This window comes from Macrotis lagotis, chromosome 2 (assembly GCF_037893015.1).
Source record: "Macrotis lagotis isolate mMagLag1 chromosome 2, bilby.v1.9.chrom.fasta, whole genome shotgun sequence".
Taxonomy (NCBI): domain Eukaryota; kingdom Metazoa; phylum Chordata; class Mammalia; order Peramelemorphia; family Peramelidae; genus Macrotis; species Macrotis lagotis.
Window position 1 is genome coordinate 289016017 of NC_133659.1, and position 14044 is coordinate 289030060.

General features: G+C 53.0%; 2 protein-coding genes and 2 non-coding genes across 9 annotated transcripts in view; all 4 read left to right on the forward strand.

Moving 5' to 3' along the window:
- The first annotated feature begins 1308 nt into the window (after window positions 1-1308).
- Window positions 1309-6645, forward strand: ATP5F1B (ATP synthase F1 subunit beta). The gene is made up of 10 exons (XM_074226354.1): window positions 1309-1450; window positions 1786-1971; window positions 2249-2423; window positions 2911-3032; window positions 3632-3816; window positions 4122-4280; window positions 4392-4514; window positions 5143-5355; window positions 5558-5759; window positions 6421-6645. Exons 1-10 carry the CDS (start codon window positions 1324-1326, stop codon window positions 6516-6518), a joined length of 1590 nt encoding a protein of 529 aa, XP_074082455.1. The 5' UTR covers window positions 1309-1323; the 3' UTR covers window positions 6519-6645.
- LOC141515746 (small nucleolar RNA SNORD59) lies at window positions 2047-2123 on the forward strand. The gene has a single exon (XR_012476492.1). It is a non-coding gene; the product is annotated as a small nucleolar RNA SNORD59 (small nucleolar RNA).
- On the forward strand, window positions 3444-3516 carry LOC141515744 (small nucleolar RNA SNORD59). The gene has a single exon (XR_012476491.1). It is a non-coding gene; the product is annotated as a small nucleolar RNA SNORD59 (small nucleolar RNA).
- A 1608-nt stretch (window positions 6646-8253) lies between the features above and the next one.
- The window catches only part of BAZ2A (bromodomain adjacent to zinc finger domain 2A), a 31515-nt gene continuing 25724 nt past the window's right edge, over window positions 8254-14044 (forward strand). For 2 of the 6 annotated variants that reach the window (XM_074226355.1, XM_074226356.1), the window contains exon 1: window positions 9010-9333. In XM_074226355.1, the coding sequence (XP_074082456.1) occupies window positions 9075-9333 (259 nt within the window). In that variant the 5' untranslated portion in view covers window positions 9010-9074. The other 4 variants (XM_074226360.1, XM_074226357.1, XM_074226359.1 and 1 more) reach the window with 4 other exon arrangements.

Below are 14044 nucleotides of genomic sequence, written 5' to 3' on the forward strand. Positions count from 1 at the left end.
GGAAGCAAGATTAGGGGGGAAATTGTAAAATTCAAAATAAATAAAATCTCACTTAAAAAACATGTTTGCTCTGTGGAAGGCATTTTCTCTAACAGATCTCTCTAGAATGATCTTAGGTGTTTTTTTTTTTTTTGCAAGGCAAATAGGGTTAGGTAATTATTAAGTGTCTGAGACCAGATTTGAATCCAGTTACTCCTGACTCCAGGGCTGGTGGTTTATCCACTGCGCCACCTAGCCGCCCCCTAGAATGATCTTAAGGAGTATTTTCCTTCAGTATTTTTGATACTTCTTTTAAAGAGCTGTTAATTCTCTTTTCATAATTTTCTTGCATAAGCTCCCTTTTCTTTTTCCTAAATTTATGCTCCACTACTCTTATTTGGTTTTTTAAAGCTTTTTTTTCTTGGCTTTTTAATAAAAACTTTTTTTAATGTTTTTTTAATTTTAATATTTCCAGAGCTTGATCTGATGTCTGGAACAGTCTTATGCTTTAATTAGTGTTTATTGACTTGATTTGAAAGAAACTCAAAATTGAAAGGGTAGTTTAACCTAACAGTGAAGTTACAGAGCCCTTGGAGGGCTGCCTTGTGAAAGACACTCAACTCTCATTAATTGTACTTTTTTAAAATTAGAAAGCAGGGGGGTGGGGTAGGTGGGTAGGTGGGTCGGTGGGCCTGGAGTCTGGAGTACTTGAGTTCAAATCTGACCTCAGACACTTAATAATTAACTAGCTGTGTGGTCTTGGGCAGGTCACTTAACCCTGTTTGCCTTAGAAATAAATAGATAAATCAATAAATAAATAAAATTAGAATGCAGGAATTGTGATGAGGTGAAGGGGCAAATAGATTGGAATTACTTATTTTCTGAAGCCATTGCAAAGACAGCCTAAGACCCAAGAGGGGCTCAAGGACCTAACCAAGGTCAGCCTAACTCCTAAGGGGCAGATACCCTAAGAACGAAGGTCTTGGAAGGGCCCAAGGGCAGTCAAAGACAACCCACGTGTTTCCCAGAGTTCTTCCTCTTTAGGGGTAGTCCCTCCCACTTCTTGCTCCAACTGACATCCATCTGTACCAATTGTCTTCTAGTTCTCCTAGGCTAAACCCAATCGCAGACCATACCCAATGAAAATTCAGTATCCGAGAGTGGCGTTGGTTCTGACCAACGGGAGAAGGGCTCATAGGATTTGCCCTATGGGAGCGGGGTCTAGAGTAAAGAGCAGGGAGCTAATCCAATGGTAGCGCCGGATCCTGCTGCAGTTCCGCCCCTGCCCGTGTGAGTCTGCAGCTGGGGAAGGTTGCCGAGCTCAGTCTCTCCCCGGACTCCGCCATGTTGGGGCTGTTTGGCCGCGCTGCCGCTGCCTCGGCCTCGGGCGCCCTTCGGGGCCTCGGCGCTTCGGCGCCGTTGCCCCAGGCCCAGGCCTTGCTACGGGCCGCCCCTGCCGCGCTGCAGCCAGGTGAGTAAACCTTTTCCAGGGTTGAGTGGGCCCTCGCGGGCCCGTGACCTTGAGACGCTCGCGGCCTGGTGGCGCCCGCGCCGAAGGGAGGGAGGGCAGAGGCCCTGCAGCCCTCATCCTCGGGACCCAGGCCGCAGCTTCCGCCGTGCCCTTCCGGCTCCTCGCTGGCGGAAAGCGGGATCCCCGGTGTGGGAGTGGGAGTGGGGGCGGGGGCGCCTCGCCGCGGCCCGGATGCACTCGCTGGGGGCCGCCCCTCCCCCAGCCCCGCAGGCCTGGCAGCAGGAGCCCCCACCCCATGGCCTTGACCCTCAGTGACCTCTCCCTGCCCTCCCCAGCCCGGGACTACGCGGCCCAGACCTCCCCGGCCCCCAAGAGCGGCGCCGCCGCCCAGGGCCGCATCGTGGCTGTCATCGGGGCCGTGGTGGACGTGCAGTTCGACGAGGGGCTGCCCCCCATCCTCAACGCCCTGGAAGTGCAGGACCGGGAAACCAGGCTGGTGCTGGAGGTCGCCCAGCACCTGGGTGAGTGCAGGCTCCTCCGGCCTCGGGTCAAGGTGACTTTGGGCAGGGAGGCCCCGGCGCCCCTGGAGCAGCCTCTCTTGAATGATGATTTGTAGCTTGTTGACTTTCGTTCTTCTGAGTTTGCTGAAGCCAAAATTAGAATCTGAACAAGAGAGTTCATTTTCTGGGTGGTGGTGGGGGGCTCTGTATGTTCTATTGGCAGAAAGAACCAAAGTCAGAATTTCCAGGTAAAACGATTAGAGTCATTGAAGCTGCTTTTTTTGTCCCCCACTAACAGGTGAGAGCACAGTCCGGACCATTGCTATGGATGGTACTGAAGGGTTGGTGAGAGGGCAGAAGGTCTTGGATTCTGGTGCCCCTATCAAAATCCCTGTGGGGCCCGAGACACTAGGAAGAATTATGAATGTGATTGGAGAGCCCATTGATGAACGGGGTCCAATCAAAACCAAACAGTGAGTGCCAAGAGCTTCAGCTTTCTACCCAGTTATTTCCATAATATATATCCATCCACAAAATTATGACTTGTTTTCTGAAAATTACATTTTAATTACTGCTAAGACAATAGTATTATAATTGATTCCCTCTATGACACTTAAAAATTGCTTCTTGAAGAATGTTTAAAATTTATATGTGTGTGTATATATATATATATATATGTAAAGATTAAAGTATGTAATTGATATAATTGGCAATTGATTGAGAGATAAAAGTGTAGAAGCCTTAAGAATATAGCCACTTAGGATGTAATTTTTTTTCTCCTAGTTGGGATTAAAAGCATGATAATGAGTTTGCCTTATCCCTAAATTCCCTCCATGAGAAAGAATGCTGTTATATAGTACAGAATAAGGAAGTTTGCTGATATGTAGTACCAGAAAAATCCTTTAATTAGGAAGTTAGATCAATTCAAGCTAATTGCTTCCTGAATCTTTTTCTATACAGATTTGCTGCTATTCATGCTGAGGCTCCTGAGTTTATAGAGATGAGTGTGGAGCAAGAAATCCTGGTTACTGGCATCAAAGTTGTGGATCTTTTGGCCCCATATGCCAAGGGTGGCAAAATAGGTATGTTAGACTTTAGAAGCATTTCAGTGTTTTTTATTTGACAGTACATGGCATGGATAGTGAGATGAGGGCAATAGGAGTCAAGAGACACAGGTTCTTCTGTCATTGCCCCTAGATAATGTATATTTTCAGATAACTTTACTTGAGTGGATTTTTTTTTTTAAAGAGTTGAAAGTCATATCTTATGATTTTAAATTTGGTAATAAGTTACAATGATGACATTTTCAGTGACCAGCATTTTGTCACTGTTTACCTTGCATGTAAGCAGTGTTTGATATGACAGAGGTTGAGGAGAGCTTTAGGTAGATACCATTATGGTAAAATTGCCTGAGGAGAGTTCTAGAGAGATTCTCTATCTACTGTTGTTTTTGTTAGGTGTTGTATAAGAGCAACACCTGACTTGTTAACCATCCTTCACTGATGAGTTGCTTTCTGACTTTCGTTCTTCTGATGTTGCTGAAGCCAGATGACACTTCTGAGAAGGAAAAACAAGAATAATTTACTGTTCACTGTTACCCAGTCTTCTTAAATTTCAGGTTGTAATTTTTGGAATTTAGGAATTACTTATAAATAAACTGGGTGTCATCTTCTCTCCATAGGTCTGTTTGGTGGTGCTGGTGTGGGAAAGACTGTATTGATTATGGAGTTAATCAACAATGTTGCTAAGGCCCATGGTGGTTATTCTGTGTTTGCTGGTGTTGGTGAACGAACCCGAGAAGGCAATGACTTGTACCATGAGATGATTGAGTCTGGTGTCATTAATCTGAAGGATACCACTTCCAAGGTGATCCACTGTTGCCTCTACAACCTAGGCTTGTCTAAGAAGCCATTATAGACCTCTCTTTTACTATTTAGTCATTATACAAAAATTATCGATACTTGAGTTGTGATGTGCCCATTCATTTCCTTGACTTCTGGCAACATTTTTTGCAATTTGGAAGCTTCACATGATCCGTTTTTAAGTTTTCTTATTGTATCCCATCTTCATTGATCTGATCTTGGGCAGGAAGTTCTGTATTATAATAAGTGAGCATCTAGATAGGTGGTTTTTTTTCCCCATACTTTTCCTGATTTTTATGTCCACCACAGGTAGCGTTGGTATATGGTCAGATGAATGAACCACCTGGTGCTCGGGCTCGGGTAGCTTTGACTGGCCTCACTGTTGCTGAATACTTCAGAGACCAAGAGGGTCAAGATGTACTGCTTTTCATTGATAATATCTTCCGATTCACTCAGGCTGGCTCAGAGGTAAAAGGGAAGATGGGTGGTAAAGAAAGGGGGAAAAACTAAAAAAAGCAAACTCAATGAAGTTACGGATGTTTTAAAGTCTTTGGTTTTCTCTCCCTTCTATCCTTCCAGGTGTCTGCTTTGCTAGGCAGAATCCCCTCTGCTGTGGGTTACCAGCCTACCTTGGCCACTGATATGGGTACCATGCAGGAAAGAATTACCACAACCAAGAAGGGTTCTATCACTTCTGTGCAAGTAAGAGAATTTTTGTTTTAATTTTATTTTTATTTAAGGCACTGGGGTTGAATGACTTGTCCAGGGTCACATAGCCAGGCAGTTACAGTCATACGACTAATTACATTTTTGAGTGATTTTTGAGCTTTAAGAAACATAAAAGGAGCTAATTTATTCTTAACCTTATAGATGAGAAAATGAACCCAGAGAAAATAAGTGACTTAACCTGGATTAATTTGATTATAGAGGCAGGATTTAATACAGAATCTGTTATGCCAGATCTATGACTCCATATCCAGGATTTTATAGTCTAAAGCACAATAGGAAAGTACATTTAGTACCTAGCTTGGCCATAAATTCTTTGATGCTTAAAAATGAGAAAGAAAGCAAAGGGAATAATAATAGCCTCTAGGGTAGCCATTGATTCCCCATCAGATAAGTGGTGGAAAGGGCACTGGATGAGCCCCCACTGTAGACCTCTTAAGTTCCTTGGGCTCTAACATAATCAGCTGTGTGCCTTTAGACAATTTCTTAAGGTATGATCTATAAAATAAAGGAGGTGACTAGATCCCTTATCTTTGGTGAAATAATATTAGAAGTCTGAGTTTGGAAAAAGGTATCCTTAAAATGTTGAATTACTCCAAATTAGGCTATCTATGTGCCTGCTGATGACTTGACTGACCCTGCTCCGGCCACTACCTTTGCCCACTTGGATGCTACCACTGTGCTGTCTCGGGCTATTGCTGAGCTGGGCATTTACCCTGCAGTGGATCCTTTGGATTCCACCTCTCGGATCATGGACCCCAACATTGTTGGCAATGAGCACTATGATGTTGCCCGAGGTGTGCAAAAGATACTGCAGGTGAGCATACTTGGAAGAGAGGGAAGGACAAACACTTGTATCAGTAGAAGTACTGATTGAGTGTCAGAACTATTAACTGTCATGTTGGGATAGGAATAAAATATCAATGCTTCGAAAGATCTAAAAATCTAAGGTTTTAAATGAAAGCAATTCTTGTATCCCTTTGCCAGGACCAAACTTAAAATTAACATTTCTCTCTTAGGATTATAAGTCCCTCCAGGACATCATTGCTATCCTTGGTATGGATGAGTTGTCAGAAGAAGACAAGTTGACAGTATCCCGAGCCCGGAAAATCCAACGTTTCTTGTCTCAGCCATTCCAGGTTGCTGAGGTATTCACAGGACATATGGGGAAGTTGGTACCCCTGAAAGAAACCATTAAGGGATTCCAGCAGATCTTGGCAGGTAAGAGAACTATTCTTTGTCTAGAGAGACATCTTAGAAAAGTATGCCTGGCATTTTACAGAAAATATATACAATTTTCCCTTTTAACTGATTTCAGGGGGTGTTCTTTTCACTTCTGATGTTCAGTAATGACTTCTAGTACTTTGGTTTTAATTTGTTGGGGGGGGTTGGTAATATCTTCCATACCTTTCTTATCTTTTTCTCCCTTTAAGGCCATCCATTCTAAACTGCCTCATTCCAGTCTGACTTTTTTTAATGATTTCCTTTATAGCCACGCCCTCCAAAAAAAATCAACTTTAAAAACCTCCAGTATCATCTTCTCATCCTTCAAGTTAATAACAGTCAATCTGATTTCCCTTTTTGGGCTCTTGTCACAGTTTACAATGTTCCTTCACTTGTTCAGCTTTCCTGCCCTGCCCCCGTGTATTTGAACCAAATACTAGCAGCTCTTCTTCAAATTTTGTCCTAGTAGGCTTATCTCAGTATCATTCATTATCTGAAAGAGTTACATCTCCCCCCCACACACACACTATTTCTTTGATAGTCAAGAGCTTCATTTTTCATCTCCATGTACCTAGCATCATTTGAATGCTTTGATAAAGGTTTCAGTTTATTGCAAAAAGATGAGACTTTTCCCTCACATTTTCCTTATCCCCTACAGGTCAGTATGACCATCTCCCAGAACAGGCCTTCTACATGGTAGGACCCATTGAAGAAGCAGTGACAAAAGCTGAAAAACTGGCTGAAGAGCACTCATGAGGAGTCACTCCTGCCACATCCTAAAATTTCAGTTGTCTGAACAAACTACACAAGAACTTTCATTGGAAAAGCTGTGTACTCTGAAGAATATTTAAACTTTTGAATAAAATGTACGTCTCACAACTCATTTTGTGTGTCTGGGAAGAGTGGGTTTGAGATGAGTTCATCATCATATTCATTTTTCTAGTTTCCATATACTTAATGGCAAGTCCCTAAATAAAAGCATTAAAGTACCAGGGTGGGTCACTGATTACAATTAATTCAAGATTCTTAGTTGCACAAGAGGGGGGTGCAGAAAGGGCTAAGCCCGGGGAAGTAGGAGTCAGGCCTTGGGTTTGGCTTCTAGTTTGACTTATGCTGGGTAAGTAAAACAAACCCAGAGGGGTCAGGTAACAAATCTTAAAGGAGTGGGCCAGTCAGGAAATCTTTCATTTCCTTTACTAAAGGGCTTCATTAATGCTTTCACTAAGTCCCTCACTGGTTTATCTTAACCCGAATCGAAAATTTAACTTCCGGCAGCTAGGTGGCGTAGTGGATGGAGCCCTGGCCCTGGAGTCGAGTACCTGGGTTCAAATTAAGTCTCTGACACTTATCTAGCTGTGTGGCCTTGGGCAAGCCACTTGACCCCGTTTCCTTGCAAAAAAAAATGAACTTCCAGCTCAGGCTCCCCATCCTGGATAAGACGGACCTAAGTGAATCCTGCTTCACTTCGTTGTAAGACTTTGGACTTGTCACTTGACCTCGGTCAGCCTCAGTTGCTTTGGCCCTTTCAGGGTTGTGAGGTGGATGGGGGACAGTCACGAAACACTTGGTAATACTAGCAGGCGTTTCCTGGCTAAACCTCTAGGAAAGGCACTCGGGAGCTGGGGGGGCAGGTGGGCCTGGGCGGCCCGGGTCCCCCGCCGGTGCCTAGGCAGCGCCTCTCCCCGCCCGCCGGTGGGTCTGACAGCTCCGCTAGTGGGGCGGGGGCGTCCGCAGGCCCCCGGCCCGCGGCCCCCGGAGGCGCTGTGTCAGCTCCGCAGTTCACCATTTTGAAGTCCGGGAAGAGCCATTTGCCGGGCTCGGGCTAATGACTGTTGACAAGGCAGATGGGGCTTTGTCCCGAGGAGGAGCCCGCCGGCTGCAAGCCCCGCCCCGGGCCGGATGGCAGCGCGCGGAGGAAGTGAGGAAGCGGGGCCGGGGAGGCCCGCGGGGCCCGGCCCGGGCGCCGCGCCGGGTGTTCGCACTCGGGGCTGCAGGTGGCGCCCCGGAGCCGCGCCGGCCGGGCTCCACCGCGGGAGGGCTAGCGGGCCCCCTGGGCGGGCCGGGCCCAGCCGAGGCTGCTCCGCCTCGGAGCTGCGGGGGCGGCCTGCCCCCCTTCGGCCTCAGTTTCTCCCGGGGCACCCACTCTGGGCGGAGGGGTGGCAGCCGGCTCCCTGGCCGCCCCCGAGGGCAGTGTGGGGCCAGGGCCGGCCTCGCAGGTCCCGCGGAGAGCCCGGCCCGGGCGGGGGGCCGCATCAGGCGCTCCTTGCCTGCTCCTTGCCTGCTCCAGTCCGGCCCGGCCGGCGGGCCCCGGGACCGGGGGGGGGCGCTCGGGCCCCGCTCCCAGCCCCTTCCCCGCCCGGAGCCCCATCGCCCAGCCTCGGCCGCCCCCTCCCCCTCCCCGGCCCCCGCCACGAGGCTCCTGCCCCTTTAAGCGCCACCCCCACCCCTGTTCCCTCTCTCCTCGCCGCTGCCGCCGCCGCCGCCGGCCCCGGGCCCCGGGCCCCGTGCAGGTGAGACCCCGGCGCCCCCGGCGCCCCTCGCTGGGCGCGGGGATTCCCCGCTCCGGAGCGCCTCCGCCCCGCCCCCGCGGAGCGGCCCCCGCGCACGCACGCACGCACTCGGCGCCCGCAGCCCCCCGGCTCTCCTCCCCTCCCCTCCCCCTCCCCTGTTTCCTGGGGGGGCAGGAAGCCCTCGCCCCTCCCCGTCTCCCCGGGCCCCTCCCTCAGCCTTCCTTTCTGGGGCGTCTGGCCCGAGCCGCCCGCACCCCCGGCCCGGCCCTTTGTGAAGGGGAGCTCCTGAACTCGGCACCTGCCGGGGCGCCCCCGGGCTGACAGCTCCTCCGGAGCTGCGATCCGGGGACCAGCCGCTCCGGCCGAGGGGGCTCAGAAACTAGAGGGGTGCCCCCTCCCCCGGTCTCCAGTTGCACCCCTGCCCGTACTGGGGCGCTGCAGAAAAGGGAGGGTTGCCCCAGACTTTGGGGGACCGGCTCGGCGGCGGTCTGGCAGGGGGGCGCTTCCGCCCCCCAAGTTCAGCAGCCCCCTCTGTGCCCCTCCCCCAGGCCGGGAGTGGGGGTGCGGGGAGCAGGCTTCAGCCTGCACCTCTGAGTCACGAGCCGCCGGGGAGCCGGCCCGGCCGGGGTGGGGGCGGGGGCGCCGCGCCGGGCCCCCCTCTGCGGGGACGGCGGACAAAGGGGGAGGCCGGCGGCCCGGGCCGGGGCAGCGCGGCCTCCCGCCCGGCCCCGGCCATCTGGCTCTCCACCGGAGCCATTTCACAATGGCAGCTGACCCCGGAGTTGGGTGATGCAGCAATAACATGGTGGCGGGCCGGGCTGGGAGGAAGGAGCAGGTGCTAATCTTCTCCCATCCCCCGCCCCCATCAGTTCTCACCAACCCACAGCCTGGGGTTGGAGCAGGGAGTGGTTCACTCTGTTCCCAGGCCTCCTCACTGCACACGGCAGCCTCCTTCCCTCACCTGCACCCCAGGGTCTCCAGCTTCTTAGGCCACCATCTAGTAGAGAAACGCTGGCTGTGGGATGATGACTGGCTGACAGCCAAACCTAGGCCGAGGGAGGGTAAGTTCTCTGGGAGGTCGGGGGCTTCTATCCCACTCTCAGTGGAGGGGGAGGCAGGGTTGCTGTGGTGGTTAGCTGGTGACAGGTAGGAAGGAGCCAGCCAGCTGTAAACTGGGCAGATGGTTGTGCTTCTCCCCACACCCACTTCCGGAGCCGAGTACGACTGCCAGTGAGGATCCCCCGTCGGTGGGTGTGGGGATGCGAGGTGGAAGCCCCCTCCCATCAGATACTGCTCCATTTTCTTGCCTAACTCTTACAAGGCCTTCATCTACCCCAGAGGAACAGTCCCCTACTTTTTCCAGTCGTTGTACTTGGTGGTGATGGGATGCTGTCAGTGGACAGGAATAACAGGAAGGAGTTGGGCTCCAGTGGAAATCACTCCGGCAGGGGTGGGGGGCTGTCTGGTTTCCAGGACTCCCAGCTCTCCCTGCATTCTAGGTGGAGTGGGTGTGGGTGTGGGTGGTTACGGTGGTGGCTGCGGTCAAGGGGTGTGGCTATGCCAGTATGAGAGTTGAAACCTCCACCCAGCGTTCTTTGGGTCTGTTGGGAGTTCTGCCCCCAGCAAAGGTGCATTTGGCCAAGTCTAATCCTTGTGTCTTGTCTGAGATGGAAGGGTGGGGCGAGGTGGAAAGGAGGAATCATAGATGGCAGGGAGAAGTAGCCAGGATGTTTTCCTTTCTCTTTCCCCTGTTTTTGAAGGTTGCAGGGGTTGGACTATGATCATACCCTATCGGCAGAAAGTTTAAAAATCCTTTTCTAGAACAGAATTGTAGTTTAAAATTGTTAATTTATTTTTTAGGCTTTTTTTTTTTGCAAGGTAAATGGGGTTAAGTGGCTTGCCCAAGGCCACACAGCTAGGTGCTTAAGTGTCTGAGGCTGCATTTGAACTCAGGTCCCCCTGACTCTAGGGCCGGTTTTTTTTTATCCACTGAGCCATCCAGCTGCCCCATATTTTTAATATTCATTCAAAACATTGAGATTCAAGTTCTCTCCCTCCTTCCCAATGCTCTCCCATCGAGAGCATGATATCAATTATACATGTAATAAGTACAGCAAATGGGAACCAAATTAAGTGGAAATATAGATTTTACAAAATTTACTCATCCCAGATTAGGAATCTCTGAGTGGGGGGGGGGCACTGGAGTCAGGAGGACCCAAGTTCAAATGCAGCCTCAGATACTTAATAATTACCTACCTGTGTGACCTTGAGCAAGTCACTTAAACCCATTTCCTGGCAAAAACAAAAAAAAAATCTCCAAGATTAGATAGATACCCCTCTGCCCCTGGGGCAAGATCCCTGTGAGGTTTTGGACATAAGTCCCCAAAAGGTCAAGGCCCTATATAGTCCGGGGATGATTTACCTGAGCAGAATTAAACTTTCTTCCCATTTCCCCCCCTTATCCACCTCCCCGGATCGTCCCCCAGTTTCCAGAGGATGGAAGTGGATGGGAAGCCTGAGAGAGCACCCTCCTGGGGGAAGGCAGTGTTGCTTTGGCTGGGTTGAGGGCCTGGGAGGAGGCGGCTGCTAAGTCTGATCCTAATCAAAGTCTATTCTTCCTTCCCTCGGCCCCTGCCGTGGAAAGAGGAAGGTAGAGGGGTGGAGGAGGGGCGTGGGACACCAGGTCCGTGTGGAGCCACAGCCTCCCCGGGCCTGGGGCGGCCTGGACTTCCTCCCCCACGCCCTGGCGCCTTACAAGATTGAGAAATTCACCTGGTGCCTGGGACGCAGATTAGGTAGGTGTGTGGAGAGCCTGGGTCCGGAGGTGGGGGAGCCGGCGGCCGTGACCTTGGCGCGCCCGTCCAGAAACTTGAGGGAGGGAAGCCGGCTCTCCCCCCTCCTTAAGTTTGCCGGGGGCGGGCAGAGAAGGTGGCCGCCCCGGCCCTCCGGGAAGGACGGGTGCGCCGCCCCGGACCCCCGCTGCCCCGGGCTTCTGCTGATGTCACCCGGGGCCGGTCGGCCCGCCCCGGGCCCGCCCCCGCGCTCCCGGCCCGGCCCCGGCCCCGGCCCCGTTGGCCCAGAGCGCGGCGCGGCGGCGGCGGCGCGGCGGCGGCGGCCCGGGCCGGCTGGGCCCCGCGGGCTGCCCGCCTCGGAGGACCCCGGGCGGGGCAGGGCCGGGCCGGCCGGGCCAGGGCGGCGCTAGGACCGGGTGAGCCCAGGCGAGGCCCGCCCCGCCCCGCCCCGCCCCGCGCCCTCCCTCTCTTCCCTCGGCTCTTCCCCCGGCTCTTCCCCTCCCTTCTTCCCTCCGCCTCCTTCTCCGCGGTCTCTCCGGCTCCTCGGGCTCTCCCCGCCGGCCATGTTGGCTCCGCTCGGGCCCCGCGGTTAAGCCGCGCCCCCGCCCCGCCGCCCCTTCCCTCCGGAGTGGCCCCGGCGCCCGGCCATGTGAACGCCCGCCCCCGGCCCTCCGGGGACACGCGAGCCGGGCGCCCGGCGGGAGGACGCCCCCGGCTGAGGTAGGGGGGCAGGAGCGCTCGGGGCGCGGGGCACGGCCGGAGCCCCCCCCCCGCGGGCCGGGCCGCGCTCCTGGGCCCCGGGTGGGGGGGCGCTCCCTCGGGATTCGCGGTCCCGGCGGCCGGAGCCCCGGAGCCGGGCGGGGGGGGCCCAGATCCCACTTGATTCTCGGGGGCCCGAGTGGGTTTCCCGCCCCGCCCCGCCCCCCATGGGGAATCCCTGAGTGTCGGAGGGGGGATTCCCCGGAGGACTCCCCCGGAACGGGGAAGGGGCCGGCCCCGGCGGGGCGAGGGGCTCCGAGGGGCCCCCCTCTAACTCGGGCGGGGGAGGGCCTTTGTGCGGGGCTGCCTGGGCCGGGCTGGGGGGCGGCCGCCCGGGAGGAGCCGGGGTCTCCCCCCCCCCCCGGCAGAGGTCCCCCGTTACCTGGGGCAGCAAAGGGCGCCTCGGCCCCCGGAGAGCCTGGCTCTCCCGAGGCGGCGCGCCGCGGGGGGGGCGGGGGGCCCTTCACTCTGGAATTTTCGGGGATGGGGGAGCAGCCGCCCCTCCCTCTGTGTACAAACAGCCCCTCCCCCAGCCTCCGGCAGGAAGCCGGGGAAATGGCAGCTGTGCGCTCCGCCGCTTCGCCTCTTGTTGTGAAATGTCCTTTTTCATCAGATTTGGTTTCATTTTCCGGGGCCTCCCGGCAGCCCCGGCCCGGCCGCCCCGCCATGTGGCCCCGACGGTCCTCGCCGCTGACTTTTGCTTTTCTTCCTTCAACTTGGGCGCCCCTCCCCCCGCCACCCCCTCCCCCCGGGCCTGGCCCCGCCGCCGCAGTTCTGTCACCGCCTCGAGAATGATGTTCTTTTTTCCTTTTTTCTTCTTTTGGACGAGCTGGGGATAGGAGAGAAGCCGATTTAGTCCTCTGCTGGGAGCTTCCTGGACTTGCATCGCGACTGATCCTAGCCCTCCCGTTCGAGCATCCCGGATTCCCTGCTCCTCTCGCTCTCTGTCTCTCTCTGTCTCTCTCTCTCTCTGTCTCTCTCTCTCTCTCTCTCTCTTTTGATCTCACAAACCCCCCGGGGGAGAGTGGTCGGGATGGCCTCCCCAGAGTGAAGCGGGGGTGCAGGATGAGGAGGTCTTTCATGGAGTTGGAAACTAGGAACTTATTTAGAATGGGATTTGGCGTCTTTGAGGAAAGGAGTGTTTAAGAATCTTGGAAAGCCAGGCTCTGATCTTCCCAACCTTCATGCAAACCCGAGGTCAGCCTCCTTTGGTGCCGGTCAGATATCTTAGATGGATGGATAGAAGGGAGCCATTTTCACCCTTCTGCAAACCCAACTAATTAGGATTACAAAGGCCAGTATCATATGACACTCCTTCCCATAAAGAACATCTCTCCCTGTGTTTCTATTGGATTGCAGTAAGTTGTTGCCCTTGTTTTTTGGCAAGCCATGTGCCCTAGTCTCTTTGCTTAGTCAGAAAATGGCTACAAAATAGGTTGCTCCCAAGATTCTCAGATGGGTAGAATCTGGGGGGGGGGGGCGCAGGAATTAGGCTCTTAAACCATTGGATCTTGCAAGCTGCTGCTTTTTTTCAGTTGCTTCTCCTGATATTTAAGATATCGTTCTAGTCTTTTCTTCCCTCAACCTCCCCATATAGAGACAGGTACCCAGATCAAATGTCCAGGAGATAATAATGAATGAAAAGAGAAATATTGGCTCACAGCCGGTTTGGGATAGGTATATTTTTTGGTCTGGCAAGCAGCATAACCCTACCAAAATAGCATCATCCAGCTTGACATTAGGTAACTCCTATTCCTAACATTCTGAAAACTAAAATCCAATCTTTCTTGAGCTGTTTCTTTTTTCTTCAGATACCTACCTGTCTTTTTCTGCTTGACTGGCACCCCCCCCACCCCTGCTTATTTGCATAAAGAGGGAATTCCTTCTCATTGCCTTCATTGTTTATTGTTGCTTTACTTGGTCTTAGTTATTATTTCCCCTTTCTTGATCCTAAACCCTTATGTTCTTAAACTATCCTGGAATTCATAGGTTGGTACTTCATTCTTTAGGAACCTGTTTTACAGAAGATTTGGGGGGTTTTTGGGGGGGGGGCTAGGTGATGCCTTGCTGAGCTTTTTCTATAGGAGTAAAGATGGAAAATAAATGTTTTTCTTCTGCAAACTCTTTAGAAACCCTGGAAGTGGGGCATCTAGGTGGTGCAGTGGGTAGAGCACTGACCCTGGAGTCAGAAGTACCTGAGTTCAAATCTGGCCTCAGACAC